The sequence below is a fragment of the Nuphar pumila genome, chromosome 7, assembly GCF_984573655.1.
Source record: "Nuphar pumila chromosome 7, dmNupPumi1.hap1.1, whole genome shotgun sequence".
NCBI classification, from domain to species: domain Eukaryota; kingdom Viridiplantae; phylum Streptophyta; class Magnoliopsida; order Nymphaeales; family Nymphaeaceae; genus Nuphar; species Nuphar pumila.
Window position 1 is genome coordinate 28,452,819 of NC_143255.1, and position 14,986 is coordinate 28,467,804.

Sequence of the window (14,986 nt, forward strand, 5' to 3'; positions counted from 1 at the left end):
CTGCAACACATATACACAAAAGGAGATAACATACACAACAAAACATATTATTGAGTAAGTTACGTTATCAGATTATTTGTTTGAGGTTTTTATTTGCTAAATATGTGTTCGATGTAAAATTGTATAGCTCAAAGTCCTTTTATTTCATGTCTACTTCTCAAAGAACCTAGTGCATGTTGCCTTAATTGAAAGGAATTAAGAGCTGCAACATAAATTTAGATTATGCAAAAATTTATTTGTAAGTATGCAAAGTTGTGTAAAAATGTACTTTGTCAGCTTCAAGAAAATGATATGGCAAGTCATTGCTCTCTAAGCTGTTAGTTGCCCTAGCTCGATGACCTTTAGTTGCAACCATTTGATGTGAACAAACAAGGTTTACCAATTAATTTTTATTAATCGATAGCAAAATAATATAAATTATTTTTATAATTCATAGAAAAATACAGGATAAGGTAAAAGGTATTCGGCAAGTTGTCTTTTCCCTATCCTCATTGTAAGCCATTTGGAGTCTTTCTATGAATCTTACTAGATGTTACATAGTAAATCTAATGTGGTAAAAGAACAAACAAAATTACGTGCAAATATAAAAAATAAACAAATTAACGTGCAAAACTAACACTTATGTCACTTGTCAAGAGATTTTCTTTGTCAAACTCATACTTTTGGCTTTGAGATGTTCTCTTCTATAGCTTTTCTTTTCTCATTAACATGTTCTTAACAATAAAAATAAATTGTATATGATTAATATCAAATATACACATATGATTTGGGATATTATTGATATCTTATGTATGATCGATTGCTTCATGTCATAGTTCCTATTTGTAATACATGAAGATTTGCAAATAACTTCATGCGAGAGCATGCAATATATACAAAAATGTCAGCTATTTTTTAAATTAGTGATAAGTGTTCCACATATAATTTATGTGATTTCAGGATGTATGTGAAACACTATGTTATTTGCTAAAACCTCTCGAAAATAACTTTTCGTGAAAGGTGTTTCACAAATATTTTTATGCAAATTTTTTTTATTATATGCAAAAGAGTAGAATATTTACAATTTTGGTGGTTTCAGTTTCACTGATTTCGCAAATAAATTTATGTGAGTTCGTGAAGTCTAAATTCGCATAAAAAAACCTACGATTCTCGAATTAAGTGTGTGTTAAACATAACTAATGGGCAATACAATTTTATCGCAAAAAGGCCTAAATTCATAATTACGAAGGGTAAAGTGTCCTAACGATGTTAGATATTTGCAATTTTGAACATAGAAGGAATATAAAAAATTGTAAAGTTTTTAAGGAATCACATCAAATTAGCCATACATTACGTATCATAATAAAGTTGTTGAATAAACACCCGCAATTGCTTTAAATCAACAGAAGCACTATTAGAATGCCAACCACATACTTGGGGTTCATTTTTTGTCATGGCAACATTAGGTCTCTAGATCTTGTTTTGATCTAATTGAACCTAGTCACGGTTCAAATGCTAGGAATCAACATCTGAATCGTGTTTTCTCAACCTAAAAATACAATTTTGGGTGTAATGAAAATATCACAAATTGTGGCTGTCGATCTTTGAAGCCTTCTAAAATCATGCCTACTTGTTATAATTGGACGATTCAAATGTTGATCCCCACTAACAAAACTTAGATCACATCTATGAGGTTCAATTCATGAAAAACACTTCAAAAATGAAGAAAAAAAGACATGAACAGATATCAACCCACATACTTGTGTTGCATTCTTTCAGTAAGCTTACTCATACAAATCCAAGACAAGGCAACAAAAGCAAATCAACTAGCAACAATGTACAACACACTTCAGATATTATGCAAAAACCCAACCAAGGATAATATATTACATACTTCCATTAAAGAAAACAACAAATATTCCAACCATGTTTTTGCAAGAAGAAAAAAAATGGATCCTTGCCACTAGGTTGCATACTCCATGGAACCAAAATTTGTGATTTCTCTCTAGATCTTGGCATCCTGTTTTTCCTCTTCACCAACCGTTGTTGAGTTTGTGGTGGATGATTCTTTTGCATCGTCTGCATCCTTTTTCAATTCAGACTCAAACTCCTTAGCTGCCTGCCATAGTCCAAGACATTGAAAATGTAGAAAAAACACCAAGTTCGAAGAAGACTCAAAGCAAGATCACCAAGTTTGAAGATTCAAGACAACATTCACCAAAGCATATGGTCAACACAGTTACCATCAAATAAATCAAATCCATATCCTTTTTCAACTCTTATAAGGCTGCATACGTTTGATCAACTATAATCTGCCATAGATGGTAAAATTTGCTAAATAGCTCAATCCTAGAACCTGTAGACTAGCCATAGCATGGAACTGGTGATTACTAGGTTCGTAATAAGACTGTTTTTAGCCAAAGAAAAATGCAGGACAAAACATATCAATGAAAAGGTGAGCGAATAATTGCAGGTTTTCACAGGTCCCGATTCAACTGCACAAGCCATTTCCTTTACTACCAGCAGCATGGACGGATCCAGTGTCTTTTGTTTGCTCTATTCGTTTCTGGCATCATTCTGCTTTACTGCCCTACCTGAACCAGTATATATATATATATAGCGAGAGAGAGAGAGAGAGAGAGAGAGAGAGAGAGAGAGAGAGAGAGAGCTATGTTAAATTATGATGCTGGACTCTTCATTTACATAGATTTAATCTGCAATAGCAAAAAACATCTTTTGAACATGTTTGGCATGTTCTATTTTCTATCTTCGTTTGTTAAAAACTTAAAATTCAACATGCATAAATTATGTAAGCAATTGATTTTTATCCATCTTGAAAATTGAATATTGGTATACTCGTGAAGACTAAACATGGTAAATAAACCAAGATTTGATGGTTAGGTCTAACGTCTCATGGCTAGGTCTAAAACAATATTTTTATCCTTCCAACTGTTTTGGTTACTAACACTTTGCAAATGTTTGAATGGGAAGACATCCCTCTAAATAATTGTTGAACAACCCTTGGGTATAGCCAACAACAAAATGGTACCCACCAGTTGGATTACAAAAGATATGAATGACATTCATCAAGCAAAGAATCAGCATCTCGTCTACTCATGTACATAAAGATTGGCGCAGCCACTTGTGGAAGCATCAATTGTCTTAAAGTAGCCTACCAAGATCATCATGGGTCCCAACACCAAACCCTATGTAAGAAATGTAATTTGTTTTAAAGATGGCAAAACTACTCACTTTTAAAGAAACAAAAGATTGATAAATTACAATGCAAGAGGCAGGGGGGTGATGCTAAATTGTACATATATATAGTGTATATATATGTACTTGTATCCGTATATACATAAGTACATCTATTGTATATAAAATAAGCACATCTTTTGTCATTTTTCTTTTTCTTTTTATTCTTTAATTTTTGTATTTTCAGCTTGGTCAACACTCAGTTGACTAGCCGTTGGACCAGATCCAACAGCTATTTGGGCTTCCTATTACTTGTATAAATAGGGGTGAAACCCCTCCTTGATATGTATGCTTTTTGCACACTTGTGATTCAATCAAATAATATTTTTAAAAATTTGAGCATTCTTTGTGTGTGCCCCTTGTGGGTTTTGTGAGTGTGCTCATAGTGGCCACTTTTGCGCTTGTCCATTTTGATTTTTGGTGGTCATTTTGTTCGTGATCAAAGGCTCTTGGTTCTTTACATGGTATCAGAGCCATAGTGCTCTTGGCTTTTTGAAGTTTATCATCACAAGTTCGTGTTCGTAAAAGACTTTCAAGTGTTTGTATGTTCGTGGTGACTCAAGTGGATGTGTGCACCTGCATCTTCCTCTCTTTTTTTTTTCTTTCTCTCTCTCTCTCTCTATTCTCCTTTTCTATCTATCTCCTTTATCCTCTTCTCTTCTCTTCTCTTTTGTATAAATGAAGCACAAGGAGAGTGTTACCGTTGTCCCCCATTAAGCTAAATGATACTAATTATGTAATGTGGTCTTCAATTATACAAACCACATATGGGACAAGGGTTTGTGGGAATTAGTGGATGGGTTTGATCTGGAGCCTAAGCTTCTTCTCACCAAAGTAGACAACGGGAAGGATGTAGCCCTAAAAGATGAGAACCAAAGTAATCGCTGATTATGAGAGAAAATGGAATGAATGAAGAATGAGTCACACAACAATTATGTCATGACTCATAAATAGCGTAGACATTAAGAAGTGTTCTAGTCTAGCTAAATTTGAGCATGCCAATGATGCATGGGAATACCTCAAAAATATATATTCCGCACATGAGTACAACCTTCAAGACAAAATGAGAATTATGACACAAGAGGATATGAGCATAAGGGAATATTACAATGCTCTATCCGAACTTTTGGAGGTCCAACATTGAGCTCCTGCAAAAGCAAATTGATGTGGAGTACTTTTATCAATTTGTTAATGGTTTGCGACCCAAATTTGAGACTACAAAGTCCGAACTCCTTTATAGAGGAAAAATTTCATCTATTGTGGATACACTTAAAGAGCTAGGTATGGAAGAAAATATGTTAGAAAAGACGCACTTCCAAGAAGATGATTCAATCTTAGCCGTTTCTAGGCCAAAAAATTACATACGCACATACAAGTCACCTCACTTCGAGAGACAAGGCAATGAGTATGACAACAAGAGAAAAAACACTTGTCACTATTGCCATGAACCAAGACATATCAAGCCTCTATGTCCCAAATTAAAAAGGAGGGAAAAGAAAAAGGTGGCTTCGGTTGGACTACCTCAAGAGACTAACAAACATAAAAAACCTACAAGATACATTCATTGGAAGCACGTCATAGTCTCAATTGATGGAGGTTGTTTAACCTCTTCTCAAAAGGGCATCATCCTTCTTTGATTATAGTAAGTCTCTCTGGCTTCTTGATTCTAGTGCATCATTCCATATGCCCCTAATATCGATATTTTGTTTGAATGTCATACTAACTCAAATATGTCAAATGTCTTTCCTACCAATGGTACATCCCTTGAGATAAAATGAATAGGAAATTTTAAAAGTAATCTTCAAATCTCAAAAAAAAAATTCCAAAAATTAGATTTATCCCTAAATTAAATTTAAACCTTTTGTCCATTTCTCAAATATTGAACCATGGATGTAATGTCTCCTTCTCATCTGATAGTTGTTAGGTGCAGGATCGCTACTCAGGTAAGTTGATTGGGGAAGGCCATAGAGAAGGAGGCTTCTACTATATGATTTTTTTTAAAATACTCAAGAATACAATTTATTGTAATGTTCAAAATTTGAATTTAGAATTGTGGCACAAAAGACTTTATCATCTTAATGTATCTAAAATTCAATACTTTCCAAAGTTGAGAAAAAAATTGTAATATTGAAAGTTTTACTTGTAAAGATTGTATTATTGGTAAAATGAAGAGATTATCATTTCAATAAAGAACTTTTGTTTTTATTAGACTACTTAAGTTAGTACATTCCGATGTTTGGGGTTCAACACCAATTATATCAAAAGGTGAATATGATATTATGTAATCTTTGTAGATGATTTTTTTAGGAATATTTGGATCCATTTCCTTAGACATAAATCTGAGGTTTTTTTACATTTTCAAATATTTCACAACTTGGTCAAAAACAAGTTTGAAGTACTGATTCAGGGAGAGAGTTTCTATCAAAAGAATTTAAAAACTACCTTGATTTGCATGGCATTACACTGGATGAAAATGCTTTGTTTTTACTAACAAAATGACAAACTTTCTCTTAGTGTCATTTCTTCTGCCTTTTTAGGTTATGCAGATAATAAATGTAAGTTTCTTTGATTTTGAAAAGTCTAAGTAAGTAAGTGAGCATTCCTTTTTGTTGGATTTTGTTTTGAAGCATGATATTGTTGATTATAATTGATTGTGAAAAAAGAAGAAGAAGAAGATCCTTAATGAAAATTTAGTTGATGTGAAAAATATCCATCTTAATGAAAATTTAGTTGAAGAAGTTTATATGTTTGCACCTCTTGGTATGAACATTCCTAAGGGAAAAACTCTTTGTTTGAACAAGGCACTGTATGGTCAAAACCAAGCGTCAAAATCTTGGTATGACAAGTTTAGCAAAGTTATGTTTGATATTGGTTTTAGAACTTGTCTGACTGACATAACTTTATTTGTTAAAAACATTAATGCAGGTATTATTATCCTCCTTTTGTATATGGACGACATGATCATCATCAAAGCATACAAACAGGGAGTTAAAAACATTAAAAAACTTCTCAAAAACAATTTTGAAATGATTGGTTTGAGTTTTTTAAGATACTTTCTAGAGATTGAAGTTGTTTATTCTCCTAGAGGGTGTCTTAGTCCAAATTTGTTTCTTATATTATTTTCAATTCTGGAATCACCAATGATATGAGAGTTGATACCCTCAAAGTTGTCAATGTCAAAATAAGGATGATGGAGAACCCCTTTAAGATCCAACTCCTTATAGACAGCTTATCAGAGCACTCTCTTACTTTTCAATGACTAGACCTAATATAGCACACGTTATACACACACCTAATCAATTTCAGCATGCTCATACTTCCGTATATATTAGAGCAATTTTACAAATTATTAGATATATTAAAATTTATCTTTCTAGAAGCCTCTTCTTGTTTGTTTCTTCTACATTTGATTTAATTATGCTAAATGTAGAGGTGATCCCAATAACATGCACTCCACCATGGATTTTTGTATATTTTTAAGTGAATCTCTAAGCTCGTAGAGGTGCAAGAAGTAACAGAAGGTCTTCATTTAGTCAACAAAAGCTTAATATCGGGTCATAGCTACTACCACAATGGAGGTGGTATGGCGCAGAAGATTGTTGGCAGACATGGGAGTTCATGTAACAGGAGCTTCAAAAATATGTTGTGAAAACAAAAGTGTTATCTACATGGCCAACAACAATATGTTTGCACCAAACATACCGAGATGAATTGTCACTATGTACGAGAAGAATATCTTTAAGGCATCATTGATCTGACTTATATTACCTCGAAGTACCAATTGATAGACTTCTTTACCAAGCCTCTCTCAGCTCCTAGATTTCACTTCCTTCTTAGCAAAATTTCGGTTATTCTACCGTAAGTTTGACTGGGAGTGTTAAACTAATATATATATATATATATATATATATAGAGAGAGAGAGAGAGAAAGAGAAATTGGTATGTGCTAAATGAAATGTGTTAAATGGGTTTTTTCTGTTCTTTCGATGTTTTTTTCGCAGTTTTGACCCCATAAATATGTTGGGCATGGTCGATTTACGAGGGATCCACACCTGAATCATGTGTTTTCAATAAAAAAATGATATTTGGAGCCTCACAAATTTACAAAGATTTTGGATTGTTGATTATTCGAACGTTATAAAAACCCACCCATGTGTCGGAATAGAACACTGCAAGAGTTGATCCCTATAAAATCAAGTATATAGATTACATCTGTACGGTCAAGATTTTAAAATAAAATGAAAAAACCCTAAAAAAAATCATTAATTTAGCATGTTTCATTTAACACAGACCCATTACTCTATATAGTGTATATATATATATAGATATGTATACATGTATATGTATCTCTATGAATATATATAGATATATATATCCATTTATTTTCCAAATACCTGAAAAGGGTATTCCTGTAATTTTCCATTTTACGCATATTTCATTTGGAATATGCTTGTAATTTTTATTTGTATTTTTTATTCTTCTTTTTTTTCCTTGGTTTGCGCCACCTAGGGGGGGGGGCAATAGAGTCGTTGGGGGCTTCCAACGACTCCTTTGGGAGCCCCCCTTGTGGCTTCTTTTGATGTATATAAATAGAGACGTTCCCCCTTGTAATTCTTCAAGCTTGTGAGCTCAAGCTTTTCATATTTTGCTAATATATTGTGGCATTTCATGCCTTTGTGCATGTTCGTATTGTTTTATGCCTTTGTGCATATTAGTGCAAGTGTTCTTTGAGTGCCTTTGTGAACATCTCTTGTGAGGGTCTAGTGCTTGTATGCGTATTGTCTCATTGAAGACAATTTTACATGGTATCAAAGCTTGGCTAAAGATTGAAGATCGTGTGTTTCTTCACTTTTTGGGTGCCTCAAAAAACGTGCCTTTGACTTCTTGGAGATTAAAGTGGGGGCTTCTCTTCCTTCGTTATTTTAGAAGGGCCTTACAATATGTAAGACTTAAAAATCTTATTGCGGTACGTATTTCTTCTTCTATCTTTCCTCTCTAATGGGTGAAAAAAAGTCTTATTTCTCTCTTGGATTTAAACTCAATGGTTCCAACTATCATGTTTGGGCCGAAAACATAGAGGCTCACATAAAAGGGAAAGGTCTTTGGGGGTACGTGCAAGGCACAATCCCGGAACCGAAACAAAAAATCACCTGGAGAAAGGTGAAATTAAGATCCTTGAAGGGGAGGAAAGAACTAAAGCCCTTGAGAAATATTCGAAAAAGCATGATGAATGGAAAATGAAGAATTTCAAAATATTGTCTTGGAATTTTCTTTCGTTGAGACCAAAATCAACGCAAATATTATCAAATTTTAAAAAGTTTCTCAGGCATGGGAATATCTTGAGAAAATGTATATTTCTAGGGACTTGTCCCATAAATATTATCTTCAAAAGAAGGCTCTAACTCTTCTTCAAGGCAAAATGGCCATTAGAAAATATTTTGCCAAACTTTCTTCTATTTGGGATGAGTTTGCTATGCTCGAACCAAAATGGAGTGGAGAAGCGATTGAACTTCGTCACAAACAATTAGAAGAAGATCGATTCTTCAATTTTTTGAATAGGCTAAAGCTCAAATTTGAGCAAATAAGGTCTTCTCTTTTGTCTTCTTTCACTCCCCTTTCTCTTGAGGATGTTCTCACCAAATTAAGTGGGAAAGAAACCCGTATGGGTATAAGTAAGCAAGGATCTAATGTGCTTGCGGTTCCATCCAATTCTGAAGACAACGATGGGATCAATGCGGTGTCTAAACCCAGAAACAATTTAAGAACCTATCGTCCCCCTCATTTTAAAAATCAAAATCAAGGAAGAAATGGTGGACAAAGTGAAAAAAATGATTATAGCAAAATGGTTTGTCTCTTTTGGCTCTTTTTCACCTAAGTATAGAGCTTGTCTTAGTTTCATTCATTCTTACTTTGAACCAAGGAATTTTGAGAAAGCTAAAAAAAGCATAGAATGGCAAGAAGCTATGGAAAATGAACTCAAAGCTCTTAGGAAAACTAACACATGGGAATTTCAAACTCTCTCATTTGAAAAGAAAACTATAGGTTGTCGTTGGGTGTTTACAGTTAAGACTAAGAGCGATGGATCTCTTGAGAGGTATAAAACTTGTTTAGTCGCGAAAGTGTATAGTCAAGAATATGAAATTGACTATGAAGAGACATTTGCACCTATAGCACAGATGGTTATAGTCAGATGTCTTATCACTATTGCGTCTATTAAAAAATGAAATATTTTTCAAATGGATGTCAAAAATGTTTTTTTTGAATGGTGACCTTAATGAAGAAGTTTATATGGATGCTCCTCCGGGTATGAAAAATCCTAAAGATAAATTTTTTCGTCTTCGAAAAGCTCTTTATGGATTGAAACATGCTCTCAAAGCCTGGTACGACAAATTTAACAATGTAATGTTAGAAAATGGTTTTTCTTCGTGTTATACAGATACTGCATTATTTACTAGAAAATCCGATGCAGGAATTGTTATATTATTATTATATGTTGATGATATGTTAATAACAGGTGATGATGTCAAAGGAGTCAAGAACATTAAATTCGTCTTGACTTCAAAATTTGAAATGTCAGACTTAGGTTTTCTGACATGTTTCTTAGGGATTGAGATTGCTTACTCTTAACGTGGTTATTTTCTATCTCAAACTAAACTTGCTTGTGAGATTATTGATAGATCAGGAATCTCAGATGACAAAATTTGTGAAACTCCTGAAATAGTGGGCTAAAAAATGAAGATTGATGACGAGATTCCTCTGACTGATCCTATTCCTTACAGGCAACTGGTAGGATCACTAATGTATCTTAGCATCACCACACCTGATTTATCACATGCAATTCACATTGCCAGTTAGTTTCAACATGCTCCTACATCGGTTCACATGAGTGCAGTTTTTCGCATCATCAGATACTTAAAAGGAACTGCAAATAAGAGAGTATTTTTGTCCTCATCTTCAGAATTAAATTTAATTGCTTATACTGACTCTGATTGGAGAGGTGACCCTAATAATCGTCACTCCACCACCGGTTTCTGTGTTTTTTTTACGAGAATCATTGGTCTCTTGGAAGTGTAAGAAGCAACAAAAAGTTTCTGTCCTCCACTGAAGCTGAATACAGAGCCATGACATCCACAACCATGGAAATTGTATGGATTCAGTGTCTTCTAGAAGATATGGGTGTTTGTATTAAAGAGCCAGTAAAGCTATGCTGCGATGATAAAAGTGCAATATATATTGCCAAGAATCACATTTTTCATGAGCGCACGAAGCATATCGAGATGGACTGCCACTATGTCAGAGAAGAATACTTGAAGAGGGTTATTGATCTTCCGTATGTAACATCTGAGTATCAACTGACCGACTTCTTCACTAAGGCACTTTGTTCGCCTAGATTTCACTTCTTTCTTAGCAAACTTGTGGTCATCACACCGTAAGTTTGAGGGGGGGTGTTAAAATGTAATCCCTATATATATATATACTGTAATTTCCCATTTTACGCATATTCCATTTAGAAAATGCTTGTAATTTTTATTTTTATTTTTTATTCTTCTTTTTATTCTTTTTAATTTTTCCTTGGTTTGCGCCACCTAGGGGAGTCCAATAGAGTCGTTGGGGCCCCCAACGACTCCTTTGGGAGCCCCCCTTGTGGCTTCTTTTGATGTATATAAATATGGGTGTTCCCCTTGTAATTCTTCAAGCTTGTGAGCTCAAGCTTTTCATATTTTGCTAATATATTGTGGCATTTCATGCCTTTGTGCATGTTCGTATTGTTTAATGCCTTTGTGCATATTAGTGCTTGTATGCGTATTATCTCATTGAAGACAATTTTACATCTATATGTATACTTACCTATGTATATGTATTTGTATACGTATATACATATGTATATATATTTTGTATATAAAATAAACACATTTTTTATAATCTTTATTTTTCTTTTTATTCTTTATTTTTTGTATTTTCAGCTTGCTCAACACTCAGTTGACTAGCCATTGGAGCTAGTCCAACAACTAGAAATCTAGCCTTTCGAGTAGCTCCAATAGCTATTTGGGTTTTCTATTACTTGTATAAATAGGGGTAAAACCCCTCTTTGATGTGTATGCTTCTTGCGCACTTGAGTGATTCAATAAAATAATTTTTTTAAATATTTGAGCCTTCTTTGTGTTCTTTGTGTGTGCCCTTTGTGGATTTTGTGAGTGTGCTCATAGTGACCACTTTTGTGTTTGTCCATTTTTAATTTTTGGTGGAAATTTTGTTTGTGATTGAAGGCCCTTGGTTATTTACAGCTAATATTGAGCAATTGGATGTGAAACTCATTAGTTGCAAACACATAGATAGCAAAAGAAAGGAAATTGATGGAACCATGGATCATTGTGAAGTTTGCCTTGTAGTTAGTGATTCTAACATTGGAACAGGACTGATTTTTCTAAAACTTTCAGCCCTATTAGCTTTGCAAATTTTCCTGCAATGCATGTTTAGCAGCACTTAAATAAGAAAGTCACAGTATGAAAGTGCACTTTTGTATAATGAGACAGGCCATAAGAACTACATGAAGCGGGCAAAAAAACTTTTGAGTACCCAAAAGAGCCAACAGTGTATATAAGTTATGAAAAGTGCTTTATGAATTAACTTAGACCACCACAGGCATGACAACTTAAGTTTGCTCAAGTTCTATTATCTACTAGATACCTTCTAATCCAAGTTTCTTCATAAAACAAAGGACATATAAACAGTTTGTTGATAACAAGCGACTTTATAAGAGACGATCCTGATTTCTAAGCATCTCTCAGTAAGGTTGGAATGAAGAAATTGGGGATGCCATGTTGTTACTTGGCTTAGCAGGTGACTTCATTTTTGAGCGAAATCTGCAAGTACACTAAAACAAAATTGATTCTGGGATTAACTACAAGAGAGTAACATGTGAGGTAGTCGGTCACTACAATATTGGCTATGATGGAATCCATCAACTGGTGGATCAACCATAGGGTGGACTTTTGGTTTAGGATCTAGAGAAATATCTTCATTTAGTAAGAGACATCAAACAATTTCATTCTCAACAACTGCAAAAAAGAGCTTCTATGGCCGCTTTTGTGTTTGTGAGACTGAGAAAGTCTATGTAGTTGGACTATGTCACAGTATGTGACAATAATGATACTGTCTATTAGACACAGAAATTTACACCCATGTGATGTGTCTTTTTATATACTAACCTATAGGAACTACACAATAGTACTGTGCCCTCATGTCCTTTAGCCAAGTTCATATGGCATAAGCCATTAGACAAAACAGTTATGAATTCAGTTTGGTCACTCCAACGCCTCTAATTTCTTTCTATTGAAATCTCGATTCTTCAACATGGCATCTAAGAGTATGATCATGCGCAAGCACATATATGAATTGTAGTCCACCATTAAAAATAAAATAAATAAAAGTAATCTGCAAACTTATCAGGTTCAGATATTACAGCAAAATCTCAGCAATTATTATGAAAGAGAAGTACATGTAAAGTAAAGAAATGTCTTTGGGTTCAAAAAATGCTGAAACTATTATTTCAATGTCTTTGTAAACACCTATTCAAATAAATCCTAGAAAAATACTCAAATTGTATGGCGTCTAGACTATCATCACAAGCACAAAAAATTCCACCAGAAAATGTGTGTCCGCTTCTATATATATAGAATCAATGCCAATAACAAAAAGCCATCTTTTTCCCCTATAGATTTGGAGATGAAAATGCACTTGGGCGACATAGAAAACGAAAATCGTTGCAATTAACAGCTACTTTTCACTAAAACAGAAAATACCCACAAATATTTTATTATAGAAACCCACCTGCTGGAAGCTCTTCAGGGTTTTGCCGACACTCCGGCCGATTTCCGGCAGCTTCTTCGGTCCGAAGACAAGCGCAGTGACGCCGGCGATTACAACGAGCTCGGGAAATCCGAGCCCGAATAAGCAACGGCAATCGAGACCATTTCGACCGCCATTTCTTCTGTGCAGAGAAAGAGTAGCGTTCTTCTTCGTGAAGACGTTCCTGCCGTTGTTGAAGAACAGGGAGTTGGTGGAAGATAAAGAAGATGGTGGTGGGATCCTAGAGAGAGAAGTGGAGGAAAGAAAGAGAGAGGAAGATATCTCCATCCTTTTCTCTTCTGCTCGTTGGGTTCTTCTTCGTCTTCTTCTTCTGCTCTGCTAAACCACCACAGATTTATGACACAGAATCTAGTGGATAGGTGTAAGCGGGTCGGGTCCAACCCTAGTCTGGGCCCACTGTGAATGGACTTTTGCTCCAGATAATCAATCAGATATGAGCTAATTGCCAGGACCTGTAGAAAGTCTTAGATATAGGTAGGGGTGCAAATGGATAGGATACGGACCGGGTCATGCTTGACCCAAATACGAAGTTGACATAGTGCAATATATCCCTGATTTTGTTTTGATAAAGTATGATGAGCATGGATCCGGACCCAAAATGTAGATGTGCTGGACCCGCTAAAAGAAATTCTCAAAACAAGTATTTTGCACGTGAAAAGAACGATCTAACGGATTAGATCCACAAAAATCTGAATCCTAGAACAATCCGATTAAGTGGATCAAAATAAGATAGGGATATAGATTTAGATCTTATTTAAGAGCCCAATGTCTGACAAGGTTTTGGATCGGGTGTCTGATCAACCCTGATCTGTTTGCACCTGACCTGCACGTAAGTTGGTTTGGGGCAGGCCTGTCTCGAGCTTTATCAGACCCAGTTTTGAAAAGGGACGTAATTGGATTTAAACCCATAGCAAAGCAGATCAAGTCCATGTTTGAGTCTGGATGCATCAGGCCCATACCCACCATGATTTTTATGAAATTTTAATTTAGGATAAAATAGTTCTATATAAAGGCTCATATGAACAATGACATAGATGACACTAATTTTTAGCACAATATCATAATTGATCGTGAATTAGAGAATATAATAAACATGCCCAATATATTATTTTCTTGACAGTTTTGCTCTTTTGTTTGGTTGAAATCATCAACTTACATGTGAACTCTTTTATCTGACCCTCTTGCATGTGGATATCTTGTTTTCATGCTTGAGTTCTGTATATTGTATCCTTTTAATGATTTTTTTTCCTTCTCAAAAATAAAAATTAAAAATAAAATCATCAACTTACATGTTGCCTGATTTTTTCATGCAACCACATGCGTGGTGCTTGATTTTTTCAAGTAATAACTTACATGGTACCTGATTTTTTTAGGCAACAGCTTAAACAAGTGGTTTGACCAAAACACTTAATTTTTTAGGCGACAAAAGGGTAAAATCATCAAGAAAAAAATAATTAATCAGATTTGTCATATTTTGAGTCATGAAATTAACATGTTTGTCATATATTTTCGGTCACGGAATGGTGAGTGCAATAGGACCTAGCATCATGTCGCTCAAACTCAGTTTAAAGCAACCTAAAATTCAGGGACTTTATCACGTCTAGGTAATTATCAACTTTCTACTTGACTGAAGCGTGAACAACCCTACCAACGGGGTTTCCGCTTGTCTGGTAGGAGCAGTGCAATGGTATAGATGTATAACTGACCCCAGCTTACCTTTCAAAAAAAAAAAGTGTGAACAACCCTGCCGAACTTAACCATCGATCTGATATAGAATGTGAAGAGTCTAGATTTACTAGCTGCAGCTAAAGAGAGTCAGGTCAATCAGTACTAGATCCAACTTAAATGTATAAAAAAAGGACCACTTTTCTGGTACATAGTC

General features: G+C 34.7%; 1 protein-coding gene across 1 annotated transcript; it reads right to left on the minus strand.

Moving 5' to 3' along the window:
• Positions 1 to 1,722: 1,722 nt before the first annotated feature.
• Positions 1,723 to 13,434, minus strand: LOC149831668 (sec-independent protein translocase protein TATA, chloroplastic-like). The gene is made up of 2 exons (XM_090012165.1): positions 13,066 to 13,434; positions 1,723 to 2,098 (listed from the first exon to the last, which is right to left on the minus strand). The coding sequence occupies exons 1-2, from the start codon at positions 13,369 to 13,371 to the stop codon at positions 1,985 to 1,987; spliced, it is 420 nt and encodes a 139-aa protein (XP_089868291.1). The 5' UTR covers positions 13,372 to 13,434; the 3' UTR covers positions 1,723 to 1,984.
• Positions 13,435 to 14,986: the final 1,552 nt, after the last annotated feature.

What these genes read in the sequence shown, in the direction of transcription:
- LOC149831668 (XM_090012165.1), bottom strand. Translation starts at nt 13,371, where the DNA reads ATGGAGATATCTTCCTCTCTCTTTCTTTCCTCCACTTCTCTCTCTAGG. An exon ending in CCCTGAAGAGCTTCCAGCAG is followed by an intron (nt 2,099 to 13,065) that starts GTGGGTTTCTAT and finishes GGACTATGGCAG; the next exon opens with GCAGCTAAGGAGTTTGAGTC.